Here is a 23,624-nt window from a genome sequence, read left to right on the forward strand (position 1 = left end):
GGCTTCGTGCCCTTTCTTTGAGTCGGTCAGGTCCCGGTTTTCACCTTGGGCCCCACTCTACCTATGTATCCCCAGTGATACTGACTTGAACAGGGTGTTGCTACCAAGGATCTGTTGAGGCAATTCCTTCAGAACTCATGCAGAGCAAGCAGTAGCCCCTGGGTGACAGGCCAAGACCTAGTTACTATCCTAGGCGCTTGGTCGTATACCCTTAAAGGAATCTCTGCTTCTGATTCCAAGCCTTTGAGCTCTACCCTGGGTCCAGGAGGCCCGGCCCCTAACAGGTAAGTTCTGGGGTATGCAGCTCAGGTTTTTGGCCGAAGGGGATAATGTCACTGACAGCCGTCGAACCGTCCCAGGGGCAACTCCCTTAGCCGGGTAGAGTTGGTACTTAGTGCTCGCCTTTTTGTGCTTGGCTTGCACTCCCCTCAGCATGGTGGCGTGGGTATTCCGTTCCCCATAGCGACCCCTAGAGGACGCAGTTCGAAGTTCCCTCGAAAGGGAACGTCTCAGGTTACATATGTAACCATGGTTCCCTGAGTAGGGAACGAGACACTGCGTCCTCTAGGCTTGGTGCCATGCTTCGGACGCAAGCTTCAGACGAAGAAGTGAATGACATATTTTCCCGGCGCCCCTTTATACTGTGGTCGTGCCGGTAGTAACGTCATAGGCTGTCGCCGGCCAACATGTGGTGTTTTTGTATATATGCTTCAGACACTGGTCACGCTGACGGCGTTCCCCATAGCGACCCCTAGAAGACGCAGTGTCTCGTTCCCTACTCAGAGAACCATGGTTACATATGTAACCTGAGACGTTTTAAATGATTTAAAAATAATTGTACACAATTTTGAAGAATTTTTCAATATGTTTTTCATGATAACCCTTTTAACAAAAACGGTCACATGCATGAATATTGGGATCCGCAAGTGGTTCCTCTGTGCTAATTAACATCATACTGTGAGGTCAAATGTGAGTGTTATCGGATTGAACCACATGACTCCAGCAGGTGATGGCACAATAAACACACTGAAATCATCTCACACGCCACTGATTCACCTTGATGAGATTACAAGTGACATTTCAATTTCCAGTGTCTGCTGGAGAAAAATGGGAATAATAGCTGTCTTAGAAATGTAATATAAGAGGGAAAAAACCCACAACAATTGGCATCCTTAAAGTGCACAACACAAAATTACCAATATCATGCTAGGTTGTAGTTAAGAAATGTTTTACAGAGGTCATAACAGGAGGAAGCAAATTTTCCCTGATCTTATCTATTTGTGTACAATGAAATCATACTGTAACTTTCACAAAAACAATCCAGTCCAAAAAGACCATCCATTGGATCTATTTCTTAATGGCAAAGTAAAAAAAAACAACAAAAAAACAAAACTGTTGGGTCAAAGAAAGGTTGTGCTTAAATGGTCATGAAAAGCAATAAAAAAATTTATAGCTAGATAGCTAGATAAATAGATAGATAGATAGATAGATAGATAGATAGATAGATAGATAGGAGTGACAACTAAACTATGTTCTTTGATGGCCCATTACTTCCAGACTTTACGTTCTTTGCATCCGTTTAGCATATATTGCTAAATGGCTGGACAAATGAGTGTGATCTGAGTCATCTTTCTATTGAACGCTACACAACACTCTTAAAGGCCATCCGCCTTTCACAGAGCGCGAGAAAGCTCATCTAGGCTTGATGAATTCCTCCTCCTCGTCATATCGCGCCTATACTGGAATGCTTGGAGGTAAGATTGATTCAGGAGCTCTCTGAGAAAAACAGACAGAATCCTGCATTTACTTTGTCAAAGTAGCAATAAGTTCAAGTCCGCTATCAAAGTGCACTAAAACAGTATGAAAGCTTCATAATGACAGAATTTTCATTTTTGGATGAACTATGCCTTTGCTGTAAGTGTCTTGAGGACGAGTGCAAATGTAAATGTAAGTGTATGAAGACAAAGCCTAATTTTTCCAGTCTTTAAAAGGGATTTTTCTAGTTGTCTCTAGTTAAAATTTTTTGCAAACTTTAAACAGAAATCACAAATTTAATTTGAACAGTTTTGATTAAAGAAAACTTGCAAAACATGCATATTTTGTAATGGCACTGAAATTTTTAACAGCTAAAACAACCATTCATGTTGCAGGTATACAAGTAGTCAGTGTCCCAATCTTCAGTCGATCAATGCTTTTGCTAGTGTCCAAATTCATGACAAAAGGTGCATGATTTTTGGAAAGTTCTATGAATATTTGCAGTCAAAATCAAGTCATTTCAATAGGAATCAATGCAATCAGGAATTCGCTAATTTGCTGCTTGACCAACAGAAAACTGCTTGGTTTAAAAGTATGAAGCTATTCATTCATATCTACACCATTGAAAACAGACAATAAACCTGTTTCGCCTGCAAAAAACAAAAACCGCTGAAATTTCTCTAATGTGACCGCATCTATAGAAAAGTAGGGTGCACAATGAGACACATTCCTAATCAACACAAGCAGAAAACCTCCACAAACACGATTCTAGATGACTGCGATTCCAATTATTACATTTCCGAGCTGACTGTCCACTTAATAAATATTACAGCTTTGACATGCTAGTCAGTTCAGGTCAGAAGCATCATTAGTGCAGACACGCTATGGACTCAAAGGGACCCAGAGATTCATTTAACATTACACAAAACACTGCAGCCAACGATGACCGCTTCACATTTCTGTATCTCATACATAAAGAGTGTCATTCTGGGTTCAGCAGTGTGACAGAGCCGAATTTGCACTTCAGAGCTGTGCAGCTGGCATATTTTCGATGTGTCTGCAGTGTCAAAACAAGTCACTACGCTAATGGGGAGCTGATGAGATAAGAGCGATTTCATGCTCAAGGTTTGAAGATAAAAAGAAAGTGTGAGATGTTCCCAGCAGATTTGTAAGTCAGCAAAGAATGAAAATAGAGCAGTGACCTTAAAAAGGTTAAAGAGACTGGCACATTGTGTACATGTCTAAATAAAAAATTAAAAATGACTGTATAGAAAACGCTTTTAATTAACATAACTGAACATGCTGTTAACTTACAGTGGTATTCATATATACTCTATTTTTAAGACATGTAGGAACATTTTGAAAAAAAAAAAAAATCTATATAAAGGTGTAATCTATTAAAAAAAAAAAAGTTCACTGGCACCTGGATTTAAAAAAAAAAAAAAAAAAAAAACCTCCTAACCACCAGGGGGAGCCCTTACCAGACTCTAATGTGTGGTTTCACCATTTTTCCACTTCAGAGTAAACAATGAAACAGTTGATGTGAGATAAAGTTAATAAGTAAAATAAGATATAAAGAAATACATCTAACATATAAAGTGACATATACACAGAAGTGGAAAGAGTACGAAAATATTTTACTCAAGTAAAAGTACCATTACATTAATTAAATTTTACTTAAGTACAAGTAAAAGTACCAGTCTAAAAATCTACTCAAGTAAAAGTAAAATTAACTCAGAGTAAAAATTACTTGTTAACAGTGGGTGTCAAACTCAGTTCCTGGAGGGCCACAGCCCTACACAGTACAGATATAACCCTAATTAAATACATCTGATCCAGCTAATCTAATCATTTAGGCTTATTTGAAAACTACATGGTATGTGTGTTGGAGCAGGGTTGGAACTAAACTCGAGGCCCTCCAGGAAGTGAGTTTGACACCCCTGGGATAGGCCTATAAATCTCAAACTAGTTGTTTTTAATTAAAGGAATCAGTTATTTAGAATAATAAGACATTTGGGCTGTTACCAGGCAAATTAAATCAATGTCAGCAAAATTCATCTTTGCAATGCAAAGGAAACACAGAAGCTTCAACTGAAGTGGCATTTAGATGTATTTACATGGTTTAATGCAGGACATGAATGCATTTAACTTGCAGTTACAAATGCAGAAATAATGTTTTGATATAGAACACATAAAATGTTGAATACTCATTTGAAATTATATTTTTTTAACAAGTAACTGTTAACAAGTGAGTCATTGAGACTGAACCGAATCATTTAAACAGTTGATTAATTCAGGAACGAAACACCCTCATGTTGCTCAGAGACGCAAAATAGTGCTGTGGCTGTGTTTGGGGTTAATTTTGTTATCGAAATAGAGCTAAAACAGGCAATATGGTGACTAAAACGCAAGTCTCTTAATTAACTTCTTGTTTATTGAACTGTTGTAATGAAGAAAAAAAATCTATATGTAATCATGCTGATTTTTGGAGAAAAACGGCACTCTTCGTGTGATATTGATTTGCTATATGAAATGATATAAATATTCCGTGATCATTTTAAATGCATTTTAACACACTGAATCACGCAGTGAAAGAACGCACTCTAAATGCGCGCACGCACTGGTCTACTAGACTTCAAGGCACTCTGTAGGAGTGTTTTGTTTGGTTTTTGGCTAAATACTGATAATGTCAAATTGCACATCGTTAGAACAACAATTACGATATTATCGCAGACGATATATCGCATACCCTTGCACCACTGTCTTTTTGGCTAATTTGTGCAAAACCTTTTGCTAAACTGCCAAAGCTTCATTTTAACCACCAATGCAATGATGCAAGTATTTATACTTACCTCTACATGCTTGCGAAGGGTTGATGTCGATATTTATAAGCTGCTAGTTTGGTTTCCCTAGGCAAACAGCTTACACTGCATAATAGTGCATAAACATGGCCAGGGGTTCACTTCATTTCCTTCGAGTTCAACTTCAGCAGAATACGACGGGGTTTGGTTTTCAGCTGGGTTTGCACCATTAACGCCTGTCTTGTCCGTCTTTGTCTTTTTCTGATTTTAGCGCCAGTTTGTTCTCCTGCCCTTTATTTACTGAAGTAGTTTCCAGGGAGCGATTTATTATTTATTTTTTATTTTTTACTCAGTAATTAATGTGTTTTAAAATGTAGCGAAGTACAATACTTCAAACAAAATATACTTAAGTAAAAGTAAAATTACAGATTTTAAAAATTACTTTAAAAAGTAGAAGTACACAAAAAAGCTACTCAATTACAGTAACGCGAGTAAATGTAATTCGTTACTTTCCACCTCTGCATATACCAGATTTAAAAATACAATTATCAGAAAGAACTATGCCACTGTGAGATACAAAGCTGTCTATCTTCATGTAGTCTTGTTTTTGACCTTTATTTTTCATTTAGGCCTATGGTATAATACTGGATATGATATTGGATTTTTGACTCTTTTTTTGACCTTGCATGACCCTGTTTGAGGATTGACCTTTGGATTAGCTAACCTTACCTCCCAGCTTACCTTACTTTAAAAAGTTAGGAGTTGGTAAGATTTATTTATTATGTTTTGAAAGTTTCAGGTTGGGAAGTTTTTTTTATTTTTGAAAGACTCACCAAGACATTTACTTGATCAAAAATATAGTACAAAAACATAAATATTGTGACTGTTATTCAAATGACTGTTTTCTATATGAATATAGTTTAAAATGTAATTTATTCGGAGATGCAAAGCTGAATTTTTCAGTGTCACATGATCCTTCAGAAATCTTTCTAATATGCTGATTTGCTACTGTTGAATACAGTTGTGTGGCTTAATATTTTTATGGAAACCGTGATACATTTTTCCTTTTCATAATTCTTTGATGAATGGAAAGTTCACAAGAACAGCATTTATTTGAAATAGAATTTGATTGTAACATTATAAATGTCTTTACTGTCACCTTTGATTAATTTAATGCGTCCTTGCTGAATAAAAGTATTACAGTAATTTCTTTAAATTAAATCTTACTGGCCCCAACCTTTTTGAGCAGTAGTGTGTGTGTGTGTGTGTGTGTGTGTGTGTGTGTGTGTGTGTGTGTGTGTATATAACACCACTATATATCATGTTAAGGGCTTTTATTTGTATTATTGCGATCACCATACTCACTGTGGTCTGGAGGCCTCGGCTTGATCCGTCTGGAGCTTCTCTCCTCCCTCCACCTCCATGGTGCAGTACACGATCCGGTTAGGAGCAACGGATTTCAGCCCCTGTACCTCAATGATCACAATCTGAGCAAAAGAAACAAGACCACATGAATAGACTTCACGTGACATTTGAAAAGCATCCAAAGAGCGACTATTTAGATTTCTTATTTTTGTGCTTTTTGTCAAGTGCTTTTTGCCAACTAGCTGTTTATACAACCCACTCACTAAAAATTTAATTTAGAAAATTCCCAGTTCAAACACTTTATTCATGTGGAATTAATGTTTTTTACTGAACCATTCAAGGCTTTGTAGCTGTACTGCTTGTAAGACTGCATGCAAAATGAAAACCATCACAACCAGCAAGGTGAAGGTGACTTGTAAAGCAAAAATGGCATATTTGGCATCAAATATCTACCTCCAAAGAAAACGACAGCACTACGTCAGATTTGGAGAGAGGCAAATCGTTCTCATCGCCGATGTCCAGGAAGCTGTTCATGGGTGTGAGTTTAGGCTTGATTTTGGGCTTGAAGTCTTTGGCCACAGGTTGGCTCTCCAGGTTCGCCATCAGCAGGTTAACAGACGACCTGAGCTCCTCCACGTACATCATCTCCATGTCTTTGGAAATAAACTTTGGAAACTTCCTCTCCTGTCGGACGCAGCAGGAAACAGGATGAACACTGTGACTTTAAGGCACACGTACAGTTGATTCAACCTTACAATCATTCAAAAATGTATTACACAAAAGACTAACAATTAATATTATTGGGGTTATTGTTGTTTATTTAATATTAATTTACATTATCATTTACTCGTGCAATATGACTCAACAATACACTAAAAATTTAGATTTTTTGATATTTAATTTGATACATAGATATATATGTTTTTTTTTTGTTTGTTTTTTTTTGTTGCAAAATATTATGTTTTTTTGTTGTTGCTGTTATTTTGTATTATTCACACCATAATGGATCTGAGTCTGATTCAAAACTGTTAGCTCAACAGCGAGTTCGAGACTTTTGCGAATCTTTTTGACGAACTCATCAAAAAGAACTGATTCATAAGAATCTTTGTATGTGAAGAAAACATTGGTATGCACTCATTTGGTAACACACTTAGTCCACCTTTAAATCTGTAAGAAAAACAAACTTGTCTTATTTGATTCCATTTTTATCAGCAATTTGTAGGTGTTTTTACCATAAAGAGAGAAACAGCTGAAGTTTTCTTACTCTGGCTATTTTCTCGGCCAGCTGCAGTCGCCCGTCCAGCTCTCTGCGGATCTGCGCCGCCTGCTCGTCCACATTGTCCAGCTGCACAGAGAACAGAAGACAAAGCTTATCTATTTGACACGGCTTACTAAACCCATTACCCACAGGTAGATCTAGATAGATCAAAGTTGACCGCGGTGAAAAGGCGGGCAAGATGGGCTCAATAACTACCATGATTAGTCATGTAATCTCTTTTGAGCCTCGTGAAGCAGCAGTGGTGCTTGGATGGGACATACTGAGGAGATATGAGATCATAAAAACGTTTAATGTCTTTATCTGTTCACTGAGTGGCTCTGGCATGCCCTCAAATGAAGCGTTTTTTGGATTGTTACACACACACACACACACACACACACACACACACACACACACACACACACACACACGTGACACACAAACACACCCACACAGCACTGCTGGCATGTTGTCAACACAGGGTTTCCTCTCCATGAGTGGGAAATCTCTCTGTATCTCTCACACACACACACACACACACACACACACACCACCCCACCGGAGCACTGTTTCCACTTGATAAGCTCTTCTCCCTTCGGCAGCAGTAGGATGGACTCGGCTCCCATTTCACGCTGCACTATTGCGGCACCATACTAGCTCACTCAAAGTTTTCTTTTTTTTTATTATTATAAATTAAGTGGTACTCATAATTTGTGATTTGAACAAACCCCTGACCCTCAAAATTACGTAACTAGCCCCGCATCTTTTGTGCAACAGAGACAGCATGAATTGTACCTCACTGTATGGCTTATTAACTCTTTCCATGCCATTGACAGAATTTTCCAGCTTTCAGTGTTTTCACTGGTGTATGGTAGGGGGCGCTATTATGCATCTTCTAAACAAAAAAACTAAACAAAAAAAAAAAAAGAGTATTGAACGTCTAGATCAAAACACGACAAAAAAGCAGCAGAAACAAGCGATTGCGTATGTAAGCAGATGCATGTGTAAAATAACGCAATCATCAAGCATTAAACAGCATATAAATCAAAACTGCCTAACATTACTGAATGAAGTGACGATCCAGGAAGTGGTTTAGGACTGTGCAAGCTTTGGATGTGTTGATGAAAATTATAGATTACATCTATGTTTTGATCATTTGATTTTCTCAGCTTTTTGTTCAAAATTTAGCTTTTTTTTCATGAAACTGTGAAAGTGTTGATAAAAAAAATATTGCATGAAGTTAGAATAAAACACTTTTTTTTTAAATTGGGGTCATGAGCTGATAAAGAGGTAATTGTACTATAAAACATCTTGTAAGTTTCAGAACTCAAAACTTTCTTGTTAGTCTAAAAACAGCTTATATTGAAGCCAATCTGTCAAAACGACAGGTTGTGGAATGTACCACTCTATGATGTAATAGTGTGGCTAAACACTGCCTCTGCAGAAGAAGATCAATGCCTGCTTCCACATCGCTGCCTGTTTAGTCCCGCCCACCGATTTGAGAGAGGTTTTTAACCTAAATCACAGCACCTGTGAAGGACGTAGAGCGTCAAACATACACAACTGTTAGCTAATCATAGCAGTGTGTGTATACTTCTGAATCTACAATCTGCCACGCCTATTCAAACAGAGCGATCCGATGAGGGGGTTAAAAACCGGACAGAAAATAGCTTTTAAATTATGATGTTTTTGATGTAAAAATCTTGATAACCTCAGAGAACAGTACAAAATGAAAAAACAGAGGCAGTTCAAGACCCCTTTAATGCAGAAGCTCTGTTCTTGCATTTTCAGATATTCATAAAACAAAATATTCTGGGTGCCATTAAACTTTTATGAAAATGATAAAAAATGCTGGTGGTGGCTGGAAACTTTATATAAAAAAAAAATAAAAATCATACATATATTTGCCCAGGGGGCGATAAAAATGCCAAATAATCCCACGTATGCTACCCTCAAGTTCTTTTTGGAAGTTTGTACTTACAGGCTCAGAAGTTCTACTTGCATCACAAAAAACTAATACTACCCTAAATTAAAAAAAAAAAAAACAAGCTCACTGAAGACAAGTAAACAGTCAACGATTAAATAAAAATAAGAAACAAATTACAAGCAATAGGACAAACTACTATTCTGTTGACTTCTTATTAAAGTTACAAAAGTGATTCAGTCAAGAGCAGTTAGAGATTTTCTCTCTTTTGTTGTTTAACAGAATGACAGACAGCAGGAATATTAGACTGCTGTCACTTTAAGAGCTGCCCAGATCCAATATACTGTTACACATGTGTTTTCTTTCTCAGCTGCTTGCTTTCACTTAAGACCTACATTACTGTGTTTACAAGGACACTTGCACAGACGGGCATTTTGACACATACAAGTGTATGTAACCATTTAAGGCCTCAGAAACAGTCTCTTAACACAGAGCATCGGTGTTAATTTTGGCAGGCGTTTTTGATTTAGTCTTAGACGAAAATGCTTAATAGTCTTAGTCACATTTTAGTCATTTGGTCTTTCATCGTTTTAGTCTAGTTTTAGTTGACGAAAAGTCATTGCATTTGTGTCAACTTTTAGTCATTACTTTTAGTCAAACTGCAGTTACCAACATTTATTTTGGTAGCTCTTTTATATGTAGTTTTCAAAAATTAATCATTAGTCATTAATTCTTCTCTCTTTAGACCAAATCAATTAGGCTAAGCTTATGAGAAATTTGAATCGAGGATTGAATTTGGAAAAACTGGAATAAATGTTCATTTTTTGGTAGAGATGCATTTTTCAGATACAGTAGGTTTACTTAACATTTATACATTTATTTAACATCTTTTGTTGGTTAACATTGATGACACAGATAGGTATTTAATTAGGAATGCTGTCCATTTAAGACATAAGGTATGCATGTAATACTGACACACATTCAGTTTTCACCCACCTGTTTACATCACTTAAGCCATAACCGACTGTTTTTATGTGAGATACTCTGTATGACAGACATATGGACTGCTGTGTGTGTATTTGAGCGCTGAGAACTGATCGCGCGCTGTATATGAGACTGAAGAAGTGGAGCGTGCACAAGAGAGAGCACTTCTATCAGTGAGATTCCGCCTATCCCGCCTTCACTAACTTTAAATTAACTTCGTTCGTTAACGAATATTTTCCGTCGTCGTCTTCTTTGACTAAATTAACACTGCAGAGCATGCATATAGGGAAATGAGTTCTCTTTTGCTGCTGATTGCGTTTCAACAGATTAAAATCACTTGTTTTTAAACTGCAATGCTTAGTGTACTTGGAGTGTGCACAAAGTGCTAGGAAAATAAAAGTACTGGATTGGGACTCAGTATCGACAGATACTCAATATTCAATGACTGGGCACAAAAAACTTGATCAGAACATCCCTAAAATAAAACATGTTTAATCAGTCTGCCGTGTAGCACAACATTCTATTAGAAAACAGCAGAAGAACATGTGAAGACAGTGCTGGTGTCTGTAATGAGGCCGGCTAATGTCTGCCATGCTTTACTGAGCAGATCTACTGCTCCCATCACATCAACCTTCATTATCGACTCTTTCTATTAACATATGCAAATCCACAAACGCCTCAAAATCTCACAGAAGGAGCGTGTGGGAGAAAGCAGAGCAGATGAAGGCCTCTTGTCAGCCCGGCACTGGTCTGGTCATATGTGGGAGGCCTTAATGATGCAGTTTGCCACGTCTAGGCAGATGGAAAGAGGCCAACCGGTATGTTACAGGAAGTGCACCTCTGAAACACGTAGGAAGTAATGACAGCATCACAGGGATGAAAACCGCTGGGAAAATCCACTAATAATAGACGTAATGACCCCAGCAACAACAGGACGTCAAGGTCAGGGTAGGATGTGCTTGTGGTTTTCTTCTAAGTTGGAAATTGTGAATAACCTTTCTACATCATTGCATTGGTCTTCAAATCTGTTCGGTTTGAAGAAAATTTTTCATTTCATGAGCAATATATGCATAAACGGAAAATTAAAAGAACATGGGGAAGCGAATGAAACACGCATTACGATACTAGCCACTAATTAAGAATTAACGGTGCCATCTATTTCAGTTTCTGACAGGTAATTAAGGTTTGTGTAAAAGCAGATAATCAACAACTTTCATAGCTTATTTATAACTAATTAGCGTCTAATAACTCTTGTGTTTGCTGTCAGCATGCTATTTAGACTGTGAGCTATACGTCTGAATGCATGCCGCAAGAACTGTGACATTTAATTAAGATAAGGTTGGACCTGTAATCACGATCAGGGCCAATCAGACTGTGCTTCAGCTTCACTTGTTGCACTTGTGAATTACAAAAAGTTCTGCTGAAATTACCCGTCTGTTACTCTCAGAGAATACCGCGAAATGCATTTAATATCCTAATCATTTGCAAGGTGTGCTAATGTAATCAGCTTTCTCAATGATTTGCAGGAATATTCATTTGAGCTTCTATAAACCTTAGAGAAAACTTCAGGGACAATCTGTGGGGTTAAATTTATCCCCCCCACAATTATAAATTGTGAAATGCTACATTTAAAATACATGACAATACAAAATTACAATGTAATTAATTTATTCATTATGATAATAACAACAACAACAACAATAATAATTTTGGATTAGATAATATAATAATAAAAAATATACATTTTTGTAATTTTTACTTTTTCTAATTATTTTTAATTTAAATATTTGTAATCAATTTAATTTAAAACCTATGCCAAGATAGGATTAGTGATTTTATTATCAATTGTATATAATAAATTATAATATGGGGCCGTTGAATGCTTGAATCTGATTGGCTGACGAATGTTCTAAGGTGTGCAATTATTTTCAGGGAAACGCACGGCGAACGTAGTTCCAGGCAGGTCTTGACCGCATTACATGACCATATCACTTCGCCAAATGATTTCTGTTATTTCAAAGGTCTTACAACAGCAACATAACCAAAACCCACAACGACACTGGCCAAATAAATAAATATAGTAAACAATATGATAAAAATGACAGATCATGTCCATGTTTTTGCACTTTATTATGTACAGAAAGCACATACTCTATGTCTCCAGCTCTCTCTCCCTCACAGACCGCACACACATAACAGCTACAGTTTGCACACACTAGCATACATCGCGCTAATGTTGTTAGCGCTACTCTGACGATTTTATCAGTAAACAACTTAAAAACTACATGACTTCTCACAAGCGAGGGAACAACAACAATAACTAGAGACATTGCTGCCGAACACTATTGACAGACGCACAGAGGTAATCTCTCTCTCTCTCTCTCTCTCTCTCAGTTATTAACTGTATTAACTGCATTAATCTGTTATTAACGGCTCAAGCCTCCGTTACTAGGTTTAAAATGACGTTTAGGGATTAGCAACTGAGGCCTTGGATGAAATGCGGAAGAAATAATCCTACTCACAATAGCGATTTAAGTAGAAATACTGGACGAATGCCTTGAAATATATCATCTGATCGATGTCTTGAGGTGTGGCAACCGTAGTATAAGCGGAATAATTGACTTCGGTCCGTTGAATTATTAGAAAAATAATGCAATGCGTCGTGACCGCATCACCACCTCGGGTGTGCATTATTTTTCTAATAATCCAACGGCCCGTCGTCAATTATTCCTTACATATAATATAATATAATTACTTGTAAAATTATACATTTAAAATGTATGACAAGATAGGAATAGTGATATAATAAATATTGTAACTTATTCAGCCTGGTAAACCCTTGTAAGTGCTGACAAATGTAAGTTTTTCTTGTTTTTATTCAGCAAGCTTTGGAAATCTATTATGATTGGCAGTTGGAAAGTTTGAGATGTCCCCAGCCGGCCTCATAATTCTGTCATGAATTGCTGGTTTTGACAGTCAGAATGACCATGTCAGCCATTTCCCAACACAATGACGCAAACAGTGGCTGAATAAAGAATAATAAAACTGCCAAAACACGGACAGTGGCGTGGACATCCCACTGAAATATGCCAGCGCCACAGCGCTACAGCGCAGCGGGTTTGTGCTCATAATGCATTAAAATGGCTTGATTGTGGCTTTCTTTGAGGAGAACACGGTCAAACACCTCCCCAGAGCCGCACACATATGCACACCAGATTATTTTCTGTTGCCGTGTTACCAACTTGTTCGCTTTTCTTTAGCTGCTCTATTTTGGTTAGTTTGGCAACAATTTCTATGACAACAAGTCTTAGGTGCGGCCTAATGAGAGACGTCACCAGCCTGGAGAAAAGCACGCTGCTGTCACACTCTAATCTTCCCTCAGTTTTCTTTACCCCCCTCATCTAAATTAGCAAACCAATTAAAAGGCAGCCGCCTCCAGTCACCAGCTTTATTCTTGCACAGAACTGAAAAAAATAAAATAAATAAATGCTATGATTGTCTTTCTATTCTAAGCTCAGGTGCTTTATTGAATATTCACAGTAAATTAATGATGCTTTAGCTGGCCATACAAGATCAAAGAACATTGGAATGATTTTAATGAGCTTTTTATTTGGTCTTTAATACTTGTTTCGTAACAGCATCTCTCATTTAAGCTTTAACAGCAATTGAACAATCAACAAAAGCCAAGTTCTGTGAATCAGTTCATTTCAATGAACCGATTCAGACTCTGACTTCACATTATACTGTTTTTGACGATAAGCATAATGAGAAAATGCGATACTGATATCATGTTAATACTACACGTGTGATAATGAATAACCAAACTAAGTTCTACATATGATATTATGGTTATCATGAATTATTTTGGCCACGATAATTACCTAGTAAAAATCTGATAACATGGCAGCCATACTTTAATTCAATGATTCATCTGAATCATCAGACAGTCATATTGAGACATAAGAGTGATAATAATTGGATAAAATGGTTTAAAATAAAATTTTAATTTAATCAAATATTTGTTGTTTTTTTGTTTCATTTCATGTTGTAAATTTGTAAAATATGGAAAACAATGCCTAGTTTAATGTCAAATGGACAGAGTTAGTGAATTTGATTCATCTCTGTGAATTGTTTGTAAATCAGTTCACACTAAAATGAATCGATTTAAATTCAATTCATAGTTTAATCTGGATCACTCAAAATTGTAAAAAAAAAAAAAGAGCCACCATGTGTCATTTTGATTCATTTCTGTGAACTGTACATGAATCAGTTTAATCAGTAATGATTTGTTTCAAAAGACTGTTAAAGATTCAATTGTCATCATTCAAAATTGAGAAAAAGGAGTCTCATTTTACATATTAAAATGTTTCAGTAAAAATGTTCTGTAACACTTCTGTAACACAGTCTTTACATATAATGCATTATTAATGTATTAATAATGTATATTGTAACGCTTTGTATATTTTCATAAATAACAGTAACCAAATTTAAAATCCATTATATTTGTAGATTTATATCTACATTATATTTGTAGATTGGTCATGTGTTTTAATGCATTTTGTGTGTAACAATTAATACAGTAGTTAAGTATTAGAATTAACATTAGAATTAATGAACTGAGGTTGCAATTATTGTGACCTTACAATAATTATAAGGTGTATTACAAAGCATAATTAATGCATTAAAATACTTCATATATGAAGCATTCAAGTGTTACCAGATCTTCTTTAATACTTTGTATTTACAATATAATAATAATAATAATAATAATAATAATCTTTATTTTCTATAGCGCCTTTAAATTAGGGCTGGACCAGAATATTCGATTATTCGAATATTCGTTCGATGGGTTGGCATTCGATTTTCAATTTTGAATATTCTTCTTTTCTTTTTCTTTTTTTGAACACCTGGCATCCCCTGTGAAATGGTTCTCATTCGCGCTTGAATATGAATCGCCCATGAGTGAACGTCATGATTCAGTTCATCTGGAAGACCTCAGCTGTGTGGGAGCACTTTAAATTGAGTGAGGACAAGACAAAGGCAGTGTGCCAAATATGCAATTTGAAACTGGCCTACCACAACAGCACATCAAGTTTGAAAAATCACCTGAGTTCTGTAAGTAGTACGCCTATAGTATATTGTTGTGTAAAAAAACAAGCTGCTTTTATCCGCCGTGTTAATCAGTAATTTTACACCATAAAAATGTGCACTTAATTTGCTTGGAAAATACTTGTGAATACAGCAATCATAAAATTTTATTTTATTTAAACTGTTCGTTAATTAAAATGTGTGATGCTGTTATTGAAAGTATGCTACCGTGTTCTTTATTTATTACAGTTCTTTGAACTTTGTTCATTTATTTTTCATTCTTCTTTTATTTAAATAGCCTACCCTTTACGGTGTCAGTAATTACTGTGCTGCTAATTTCAGATTTGGGAGTGATTTGTTTGTTAGAAAAATGTTAGGCTGCCTTATTAAAAGTATTGCTCTTAACAGACCTGTGTGTTTTGTATCACTAGTGCAGTGTCCGTTCTCGAAGCATATAAGCCCTGCCCGTGTGAGGCATGTCGCTTCCGGCTCGCGCTGTTCTGTAGTTTATTAAAAGTTTATTAATTCTAAATGTGTCACGTGTCCATATTACACCAAAATGCGGCACTGCACTCACTTGGGTCTGCAGCAACACACAATGTTACTTCTCAAAGCTACATAAGCAAATAAAACATCAAAATACACCATATAAAAATACAAAATAAGAAAAATAGAAGGAAAGCATGCATTCAAAATCACCCATCGATCTTAAATGGGTTGATGGAACAGTTAACAAACCAGTATCAGCAGAACGATGGTCACGCCTTGGGGTGTATAGAGTTAAAAGCTCTGATAAATATTGGGGTGCCAAACCATGCACAGCCTTGTAAGTAAGCATCAGAATTTTAAAAATCAACCCTAAACCTAACAGGAAGCCAATGCAAAGACTCCAAGATAGGAGTGATATGATCACTTATCCTAGTTCTATTTAGGATTCTAGAAGCAGAATTCTGCATGATCTGCAATTTGTTTAGGGTAGCTTTTGAAACCCCAGCCAACAATCATTGCAATAGTCAATTCGGGAGAAAACAAAGTTTCTCAGCAACAGGGGAAGACAGCATTGGATGTAATCTGGCAACATTTCTAAGATGAAAGAAAGATGTTTTAACAGTATTCTGAACATGAGGCGCAAATGTTAGACTAGAATCAAACATCACCCCCAGATTTTTGGAGATCTCAAGAGCTGACCAAGTGGGAAAATGTAGATATTAAAAAGAAAGGGTCCCAAAATTGATCCCTGAGGGACTCCAGACTTCACAACACCAACCTCTGACCTAAATCCACCCATAGTAACAAACTGCTTACGATCTGTGAGGTATGACTTAAACCAATACAGTACCAGAGACCCCAAAAACAGTTTCTAAATGAGCAATTAAAAGAGAATGATCTACAGTGTCAAAAGCGGCACTGAGGTCAAGAAAGATCAGAATTGAAAGACAGCCAGAATCTGAGGCAATTAGCAGATCATTTGTGACCTTGTCCAAAGCCGTTTCAATGCTATGAAATTTATGGAAGCCAGACTGCAAAGGCTCAAATAGATTTTTTTCAGTTAAATGAGAAATTTACTGAGTAACAACAACTCGCTCCAAAATTATAGCAAGAAAAGGGAGATTGGAAATGGGATGAAAATTGTTAAGGTTTTCATAATCAGTGTTTGTCTTTTTAGGTATAGGGGTAACAACAGCTATTTTAAAAGCTGCTGGCACAACACCAGTATGCAAAGAGTCGTTTATAATACTCAAGACAACAGGACATAAAGAAACAAAACATGATTGTAACAGACAAGTGGCTATGCGCTTTCAATTGAGAAACCTCCTTTTGCAGGGTATATAAAAAAATTTGAAAAAGTACTACCAGTATAAAATGGAGTAGGCCTATTTACCAAAGAGGAGCACGATAAAGTAGAGGCACAAATACATTGACATGCATTATCAATCTTGGTGCCAAAAAAAATCAAGAAACTTGTTACAAAGATGGTTTGAAGCAGTAACAAGTGAGAGACTATTACAATTCAGCAATGTGTTAATGGGATTACACAGTTGTCTCGGTTTTTCTTGATTGTAGTGAATTATCTTAGAAAAATAATCAGATCTGGCAGAAACAATTCCAGCCTTATACTCATGTAAACAATCTTTCCATGCCTGATAATGAACAGTCAGACCAGAGAGACGCCAATTACACTCCATCTTACGACAAGATATCTTCATTGCACGCAAACCATCATTATACCAAACCATATATACACACACACACACACTGATGCACATAAATTAAAATAATTAAATATAATTTAAATATCAACAATGCAAAAAATGCCTTGCTTTTCCCACAAAATAAAAATAAATAAATAAAGAGTAAAGAAATTAACGTAAAAAATGTAATTAAAATAATTTAAAAAAAGAAAATTTAGGAAGCAAAACCCTTTGTAACTCCATACTTTTTAGCCGTAAGCCAGTAAGTGTCACTGGGATGTGCCACCTCTGTTTTTGATGGTCCGCCCTGACCCTGTCAGACAGATATGAGTATCGCTGTGGCATCAGAGGTGGTAATTCATTACCGCTTCTCGGTGGCTCACCTGCGCGGTGCGTCCTCCAGCCCCGGCGCGGCGCGCTAACGAGAGATGACAGGGTGGCGAGAGCGCGAGGCGAAGCTGAATGTGTTCATTAGGAAGAGGATGACAGCTGCTGAGAGGAGAACAGCGACTGGCCTCTCTGATCAGAAGGCCACAGCTGGATTTCTCAGGGTGTCCACCTGAGACGCGACCCGCCTGCCTGTCCGCCCCAACCAGATGTTCCACCCCTCACAGGCACTTGAGTTATTATTCAACTGACTGATTTAATGGGGTCATCTCATCTATGGTTGACCATGAAATGATATGATTTAAAAGATGAGTTTCTCATGAAATTCTGTAACCTACATTCTTTTAAGGGTTAATAAATACATTCTTGCATCTAAAAAACACATTCTAAACTACTGTTTATTTCATGATTTCCCTCTCATCCCCTTCAGTTTGTCTCTGTTTGTATCTACAGAATCCAGTCAAACTCATTTTATCCAGTTCCTTTCTTTGTGTTATTGTTCTTTGTTGTTTCTTGGATCTCGTCTGTATTCATCCTCCTTTACTCAAACGCATCAGTCTTTCCCTCTCAGTCTGTCACTTCTCTGCACTCGTCTGTCGCTGCCTCCCAGTCCTGTTATAGATCTTCCTCTTCCTCTGTGTGACACCCTCCACTTACTGACATTTCAATTGTCATGCTTACCGTCTCTTTTTGTTTCCCTCATTCTCTTCTCTCGGCATCCACTCCGTAAAGGAATATGACACCGGGTGGAGCAGCTATCAGAGAAAAATACTTCTCGTTTAAAGAAAGACTGATTGAGACTGATCGCAAAATGAACAATGGACTCTGTGTTAAATAAGTATTTGGCAGGGAAAATAACGTGTGATTTCTCCAGGGAATGTAGCTTTAAGTACAGGTATGTCATCCTGACTGACAACATAAAACGCTGATATATGAGTAGATATGTAACGTAAATACTTTTGAAAAGCTGTCATCACAGGGCTCCAGTCAAAAAATAAAAATAAAAAAATCAACTAAGGAGCCCCTGGCTCCTATAAGAAACTATTAGTTCTTGGGTGCCACAGAATAAACTTCTTATTAGGCCTATTTATTTTTTTAACACTTTTAACATTTCAGTCATACCGTCATGAGCATATGTCTCATCTTTTCTTGTCTTTATCAGCATTTTATTCCATTTTGTAGATGTCATAGGAAGTGGGGACCAAATGTCTTTTCATCATAGCAATGATTTACAATTCATTACTTGTTTCAGTTCAATTCTGGCCACAGTTTAGAATTCGTTCCCACAACTTAATCCATTAGCTCGTTTTAGCAAATCATGCCCATGATGTACTAATTGATTTAATAAAAACCAGCCAATGATTTACTAAAACTAGGGAATGAATTGAGTCACAGGAACGAATACTTATTTTGTGGCTAAAAATTGTATAATTTTTTTTTCCCCCCACATGTCATGTTCAGGGCTCCATGCTCTCTAAACGGACACACATTGACATACACTCGCACACACGAGTAAGTCTGAAGGTAGAAAATGAACAGCAAGCTGGTGAGTCAGTGTGCAGGAGTGGAAGATAATAATCAATGAAGGAAACGACCGAGAATGGAAAAATCCAAGAATAGCTCTCTGACCCCCTCCCCTTATTTCCCATATCCTCTCATTTCTCCTTTTTATATTTAACAGTCATCTGCATCCCTTCCTCTGTGTCATCACATTTCTTGACAGCTCAAGTGTAAAATGAGAATGGGTCAGGATGGGCGACAAGTCGATTACTGAGATTGACTATGGAGTTCATCTAGATTTAAAAAAAAAAAAAATTATGCAGCAGTGTATAAAAAAAACAATAGTTGCCAAATCCAAAAATAAATTTTTAGACACACATTCATTTTTTTCCTGACAATTTTTGCAATAAATATTTTAACCTTTTTTACACTACTTAAATCTGAAAATACGCCTCTAGTTTGGTCCCTGTCATTAACTCCCAGTCTATTTGCTTTGCTGTATAGTATTCCTTATTTTTTACAAACCTACTCATAAATTCACACTTCTTTGCCCTTTAAACACATGTGCATGAGTGATTTATCAAATGCTGAGCCACCACCTAATGCTGGATCTAACATGCAAAGCAAACAAACTTTTAAATGTCAGCTGACATGGATCCATAAAATGCACACAGGTGCGTAAATTCTTAATAAGCACCAAGAGATATTCGCACCAGTAGTTCAAGCCTGATTTGATTGGAACCGTGGTGCAACTTCACCTCATTAGTCAACAACAACAACAACGTACAGCTACAAAAGGAAACGAACATGTGATCTGTGTTCTTCTGAAAACTGTAATACAAAAGATTTAAGTCTTCAGAAAACAACATGCCGCCTTCTGCAGTTAAGAAGCAATGTTGTGCTTAATGGCAACAGATCTGACATATGCAGATGAAATGAAGCCTGAACAAGAACAAATGAACTTCGCATTAAACCAAAAGAAAAAAATCTCACTTTTCTTTATTTTAAGAAACGTTGCTGTTGCTGATTACTACAGAAAATAAGTTCAACTCATCCCTCAGTTTGTAGAAGCAAGCAAAATTGTTCAATGGAGGTCTAATTCAACCACATTAAAATATGCACTGTTTTGATACTATTGCCTCAATACTTTAACATTACATGTGTTAAAATGAGACCAGTGTGACAGAATTGCTTTCTAAGCTTGTCTAATTATATTTGTGAGTTCATCTGCCTACAACTGTAGTCCTATCACTAAAATCAAGACAAAGATTTTGCAGCTCAAATAAAACATTTTTATATGCAGCAATTAACATAAGTGCATAAATAAAGCATGCACTGCATATTTCAGGTTTGAAACATTTCAGGACACTTGTCCCATAGACTTCCATTGTAAGTATGTTACTCTAAATGTGATTTTTGCTTGTTTTTACAAAATGAGAGATGGAATTATTTGTATTATGAGTTGTATCGAAGATTTAGGGGAATCGATAGTGTGTTGTAAAAGAACATGATAACAGCAAATGAACAAATTAATGAAAATAAATAAATGAACAAAATTATAAATCCAAAAAAAAAAAAAAAACATAAGTACATTAAAAATCAATAAATAAACAAACTAAATAAATAACTTAACAAGGACATGAAGATAATTTACCCAACCATAAAATCACACAAGACCACACTTTTAAAGTCATTTGTTACACCACAAGACCATTAAAAAAAAGATTAAAACAATTAAATTTAAACCCAAAATCGTGATATATATTAGTTAATATGTATTAATATTTTAATAGAATTATTTTTTCTTAAAATAATTAACTTTATGATGACATGAAGACAATTTGTTGAGGACATATTAAGTGTAATCTGATATCCCCTGCTTTTACCCAACCTTATGATCTCAGGAATAATAACAAAATTATTATGGCCATTTCAAGTCACTTACACCAAAGGACCATTTAAAAATATCTAATGACAAATAAATAAATAAATGTAGCAACTCATAATGTAATAACTGCACATAATATAATAAGTATTACATTATTATTGTAATAAAATGTTCATAATTTAATAATTTTCTCAAAACGTAATAAAATCTTGAGCTCATAATGTAATAATAATTTTTAAATGTAATAATTTTTCACATAATGTAATAGGTTATTGTATGAGAAATTTAGTACAATATGAACACACTGTGGCAACTTACCATGTAATCACAGTTCATAAGGTAAAACCAGCACATAATTTAAATTAATGTTTACAATATTATAATTATCTTTCAGTATAATAAATTTGACCACAAAGCATAATAATAGTTTTATGTAAAATAAGCTATAACATTAAAAGAAAATTAGGCTTATTAGGCTATATTGTGAAATGTATTGAGAATAAATATTCATTTAACTCGTGCTCCGTGCTGCTGTTGCCTGAGGCAGATAATGCAATCCACTACATTATTTTCAAATTTGTTCATAAAAATGAACATGCCTTCAATGCCTTAATTTTGATCAAACAATTAAAATATATTTATATGTAACCACTGTCGTTGTCATCAGAAGTTAATGTAAATATGTCAGAAAACTGCGCTCGTTCACGGGAGTGCATTTAATGCATGGCCAAAGTAAGAGCATAATCTACTGTAAGTGTTTAAAACATGCAAAGTAGGATTTCCAACACTGTAAAAAAAAAAGAAGTTGAGCCAACTTAAAATTTTAAGGCAACCAGCTTCAGCAGATTTTTGAGTTTTCTCAACTTGTCGTTTTAAGTTTATACAACAAAAATCTCCCACAAAAATAAGTTGAGCAAACTCAAAAATCTGCTGAAGCTGGTTGCCTGAAAATCTTAAGTTGGCTCAACCTTTTTTCTTTTTTTTTTTTACAGTGAACTGCTCCCATATTTAAGTAACATTCCATATTAAATCTATACGGAAAGCATCGTGTCACACCCAGTTTAGGGAGCTAAACTAAAACTGAACTTTTAATAAAAGTTTTTTTTTTTTTTTTTTTCATGATGCTAAGAGGAACAATGTCCCCTCACTAAAGTTTAGCTGTAGTTTAGTTATATAAATGCTAAAATGAATCTCAGATGTGAACATATTTGCTCAGTCTTTTCATGCACATATTAATTCTAAAAAGAAATATGTACTGTATGTCCTTTTAGAATGAATTTTGTTTGAGTATACACATACACACAAATTATTTCTAAATGGAAATATATATTTTAGAAGTTTGGAAGTACTGGGCTGCTTATACTTTATTTCCCCACCAATGTCAAAATCAAACCAACGGCCTTGCTTCACATTACACAAAAAGAAACTTGTCTTTGGCTTATTCTTCACAATAATACTATTACTGTAGCTGTTTATTATAATTATATTTAACAAGTCTTCTTATTATACCTACACCGATTATACTCATTTATAATTCATATTATAATAATATTTTGATACTTGAATAAAAACAATGAGAGCCATGAGAGCATCCATACTGTAGTTGGTACTGTGCTCTACCCTTTGGTTTAGCAATGTAAAAGGGCATGGAAATCGAGCAATGGTTGTTGAAACGTACAGTACAATGTAATTTTGGAAGCACTGAAGTTTTTATTTTTAAAAAGCCTATTACAATTATGACATTTGACAATATTTTTGGTGAGTTTATAATGTAATAAATTTCTCAAAATGTAATAATTGTTATTACATTATGAGCTCAAGATTGTATTACATTTTGAGAAAATTATTACATTATGAATTTTTTTTTTACAATAATAATGTAATACTTATTACATTATGTGCCGTTTTTACATTATGTGCAGTTATTACATTATGAGTTGCTACAAACCTATAAAAAGTAAATAAATACTTATAAAAATTTAAAAAAAAACTTTACAAGGACATGAGGATAATCTGAAGACAACATTCAGTTCCCTGCTTTTACTCCACCATAAGATCTCAGTTAGATGCCAAATGCGCCAATTAATGTCGGGCTCAAGCCGCCTAATTGCACTAATCTGCTAACGGCAATAACGATGAAAAGGGCCGTCCGTGAAGACCACCCACCACATCTCTTTCACTCCTCCTGTCCCCTGGGGAAAGGCTAGTGACAGATAACACGAGGGCAAGCCAGCTGGCCAATTTCCCATCAACCCCTGACCTTTCTGCGATGTCTTCAAAGCGTCTGATGATGGGCTAAAGCCACCTGTGCTCAGGTGATTACGGTAAAGGGCAAAGGATTAAAGGCACTAAACTTCTAACCGTGATTAGGAGAAACACTCAACACAACATTTAATTGTAAAAAGTCTCATTAAATTCCAAAAGAAAAGCCCTGGGTTGTTTGTCATTTGGAAGCCATTAAGTTGAGAAATATCATAAGTGA

General features: G+C 35.9%; 1 protein-coding gene across 8 annotated transcripts in view; it reads right to left on the reverse strand.

Annotated features, from left to right (window-relative positions):
* The window catches only part of cadps2 (Ca++-dependent secretion activator 2), a 167,886-nt gene that overhangs the window by 87,268 nt on the left and 56,994 nt on the right, over positions 1-23,624 (reverse strand). For all 8 annotated transcript variants that reach the window (XR_009269303.1, XM_058766608.1, XM_058766611.1 and 5 more), the window contains exons 4-6: positions 7,186-7,266; positions 6,375-6,605; positions 5,922-6,043 (exon numbers count right to left, since the gene is read on the reverse strand). Coding sequence is in view for 7 of the 8 variants with exons in the window: in XM_058766608.1 (XP_058622591.1) it covers positions 5,922-6,043; positions 6,375-6,605; positions 7,186-7,266 (434 nt within the window). In the remaining variant the exon portion in view is untranslated. The remainder of the gene's footprint in view (positions 1-5,921; positions 6,044-6,374; positions 6,606-7,185; positions 7,267-23,624) is intronic.

This window comes from Onychostoma macrolepis, chromosome 25 (assembly GCF_012432095.1).
Source record: "Onychostoma macrolepis isolate SWU-2019 chromosome 25, ASM1243209v1, whole genome shotgun sequence".
NCBI classification, from domain to species: Eukaryota; Metazoa; Chordata; class Actinopteri; order Cypriniformes; family Cyprinidae; genus Onychostoma; species Onychostoma macrolepis.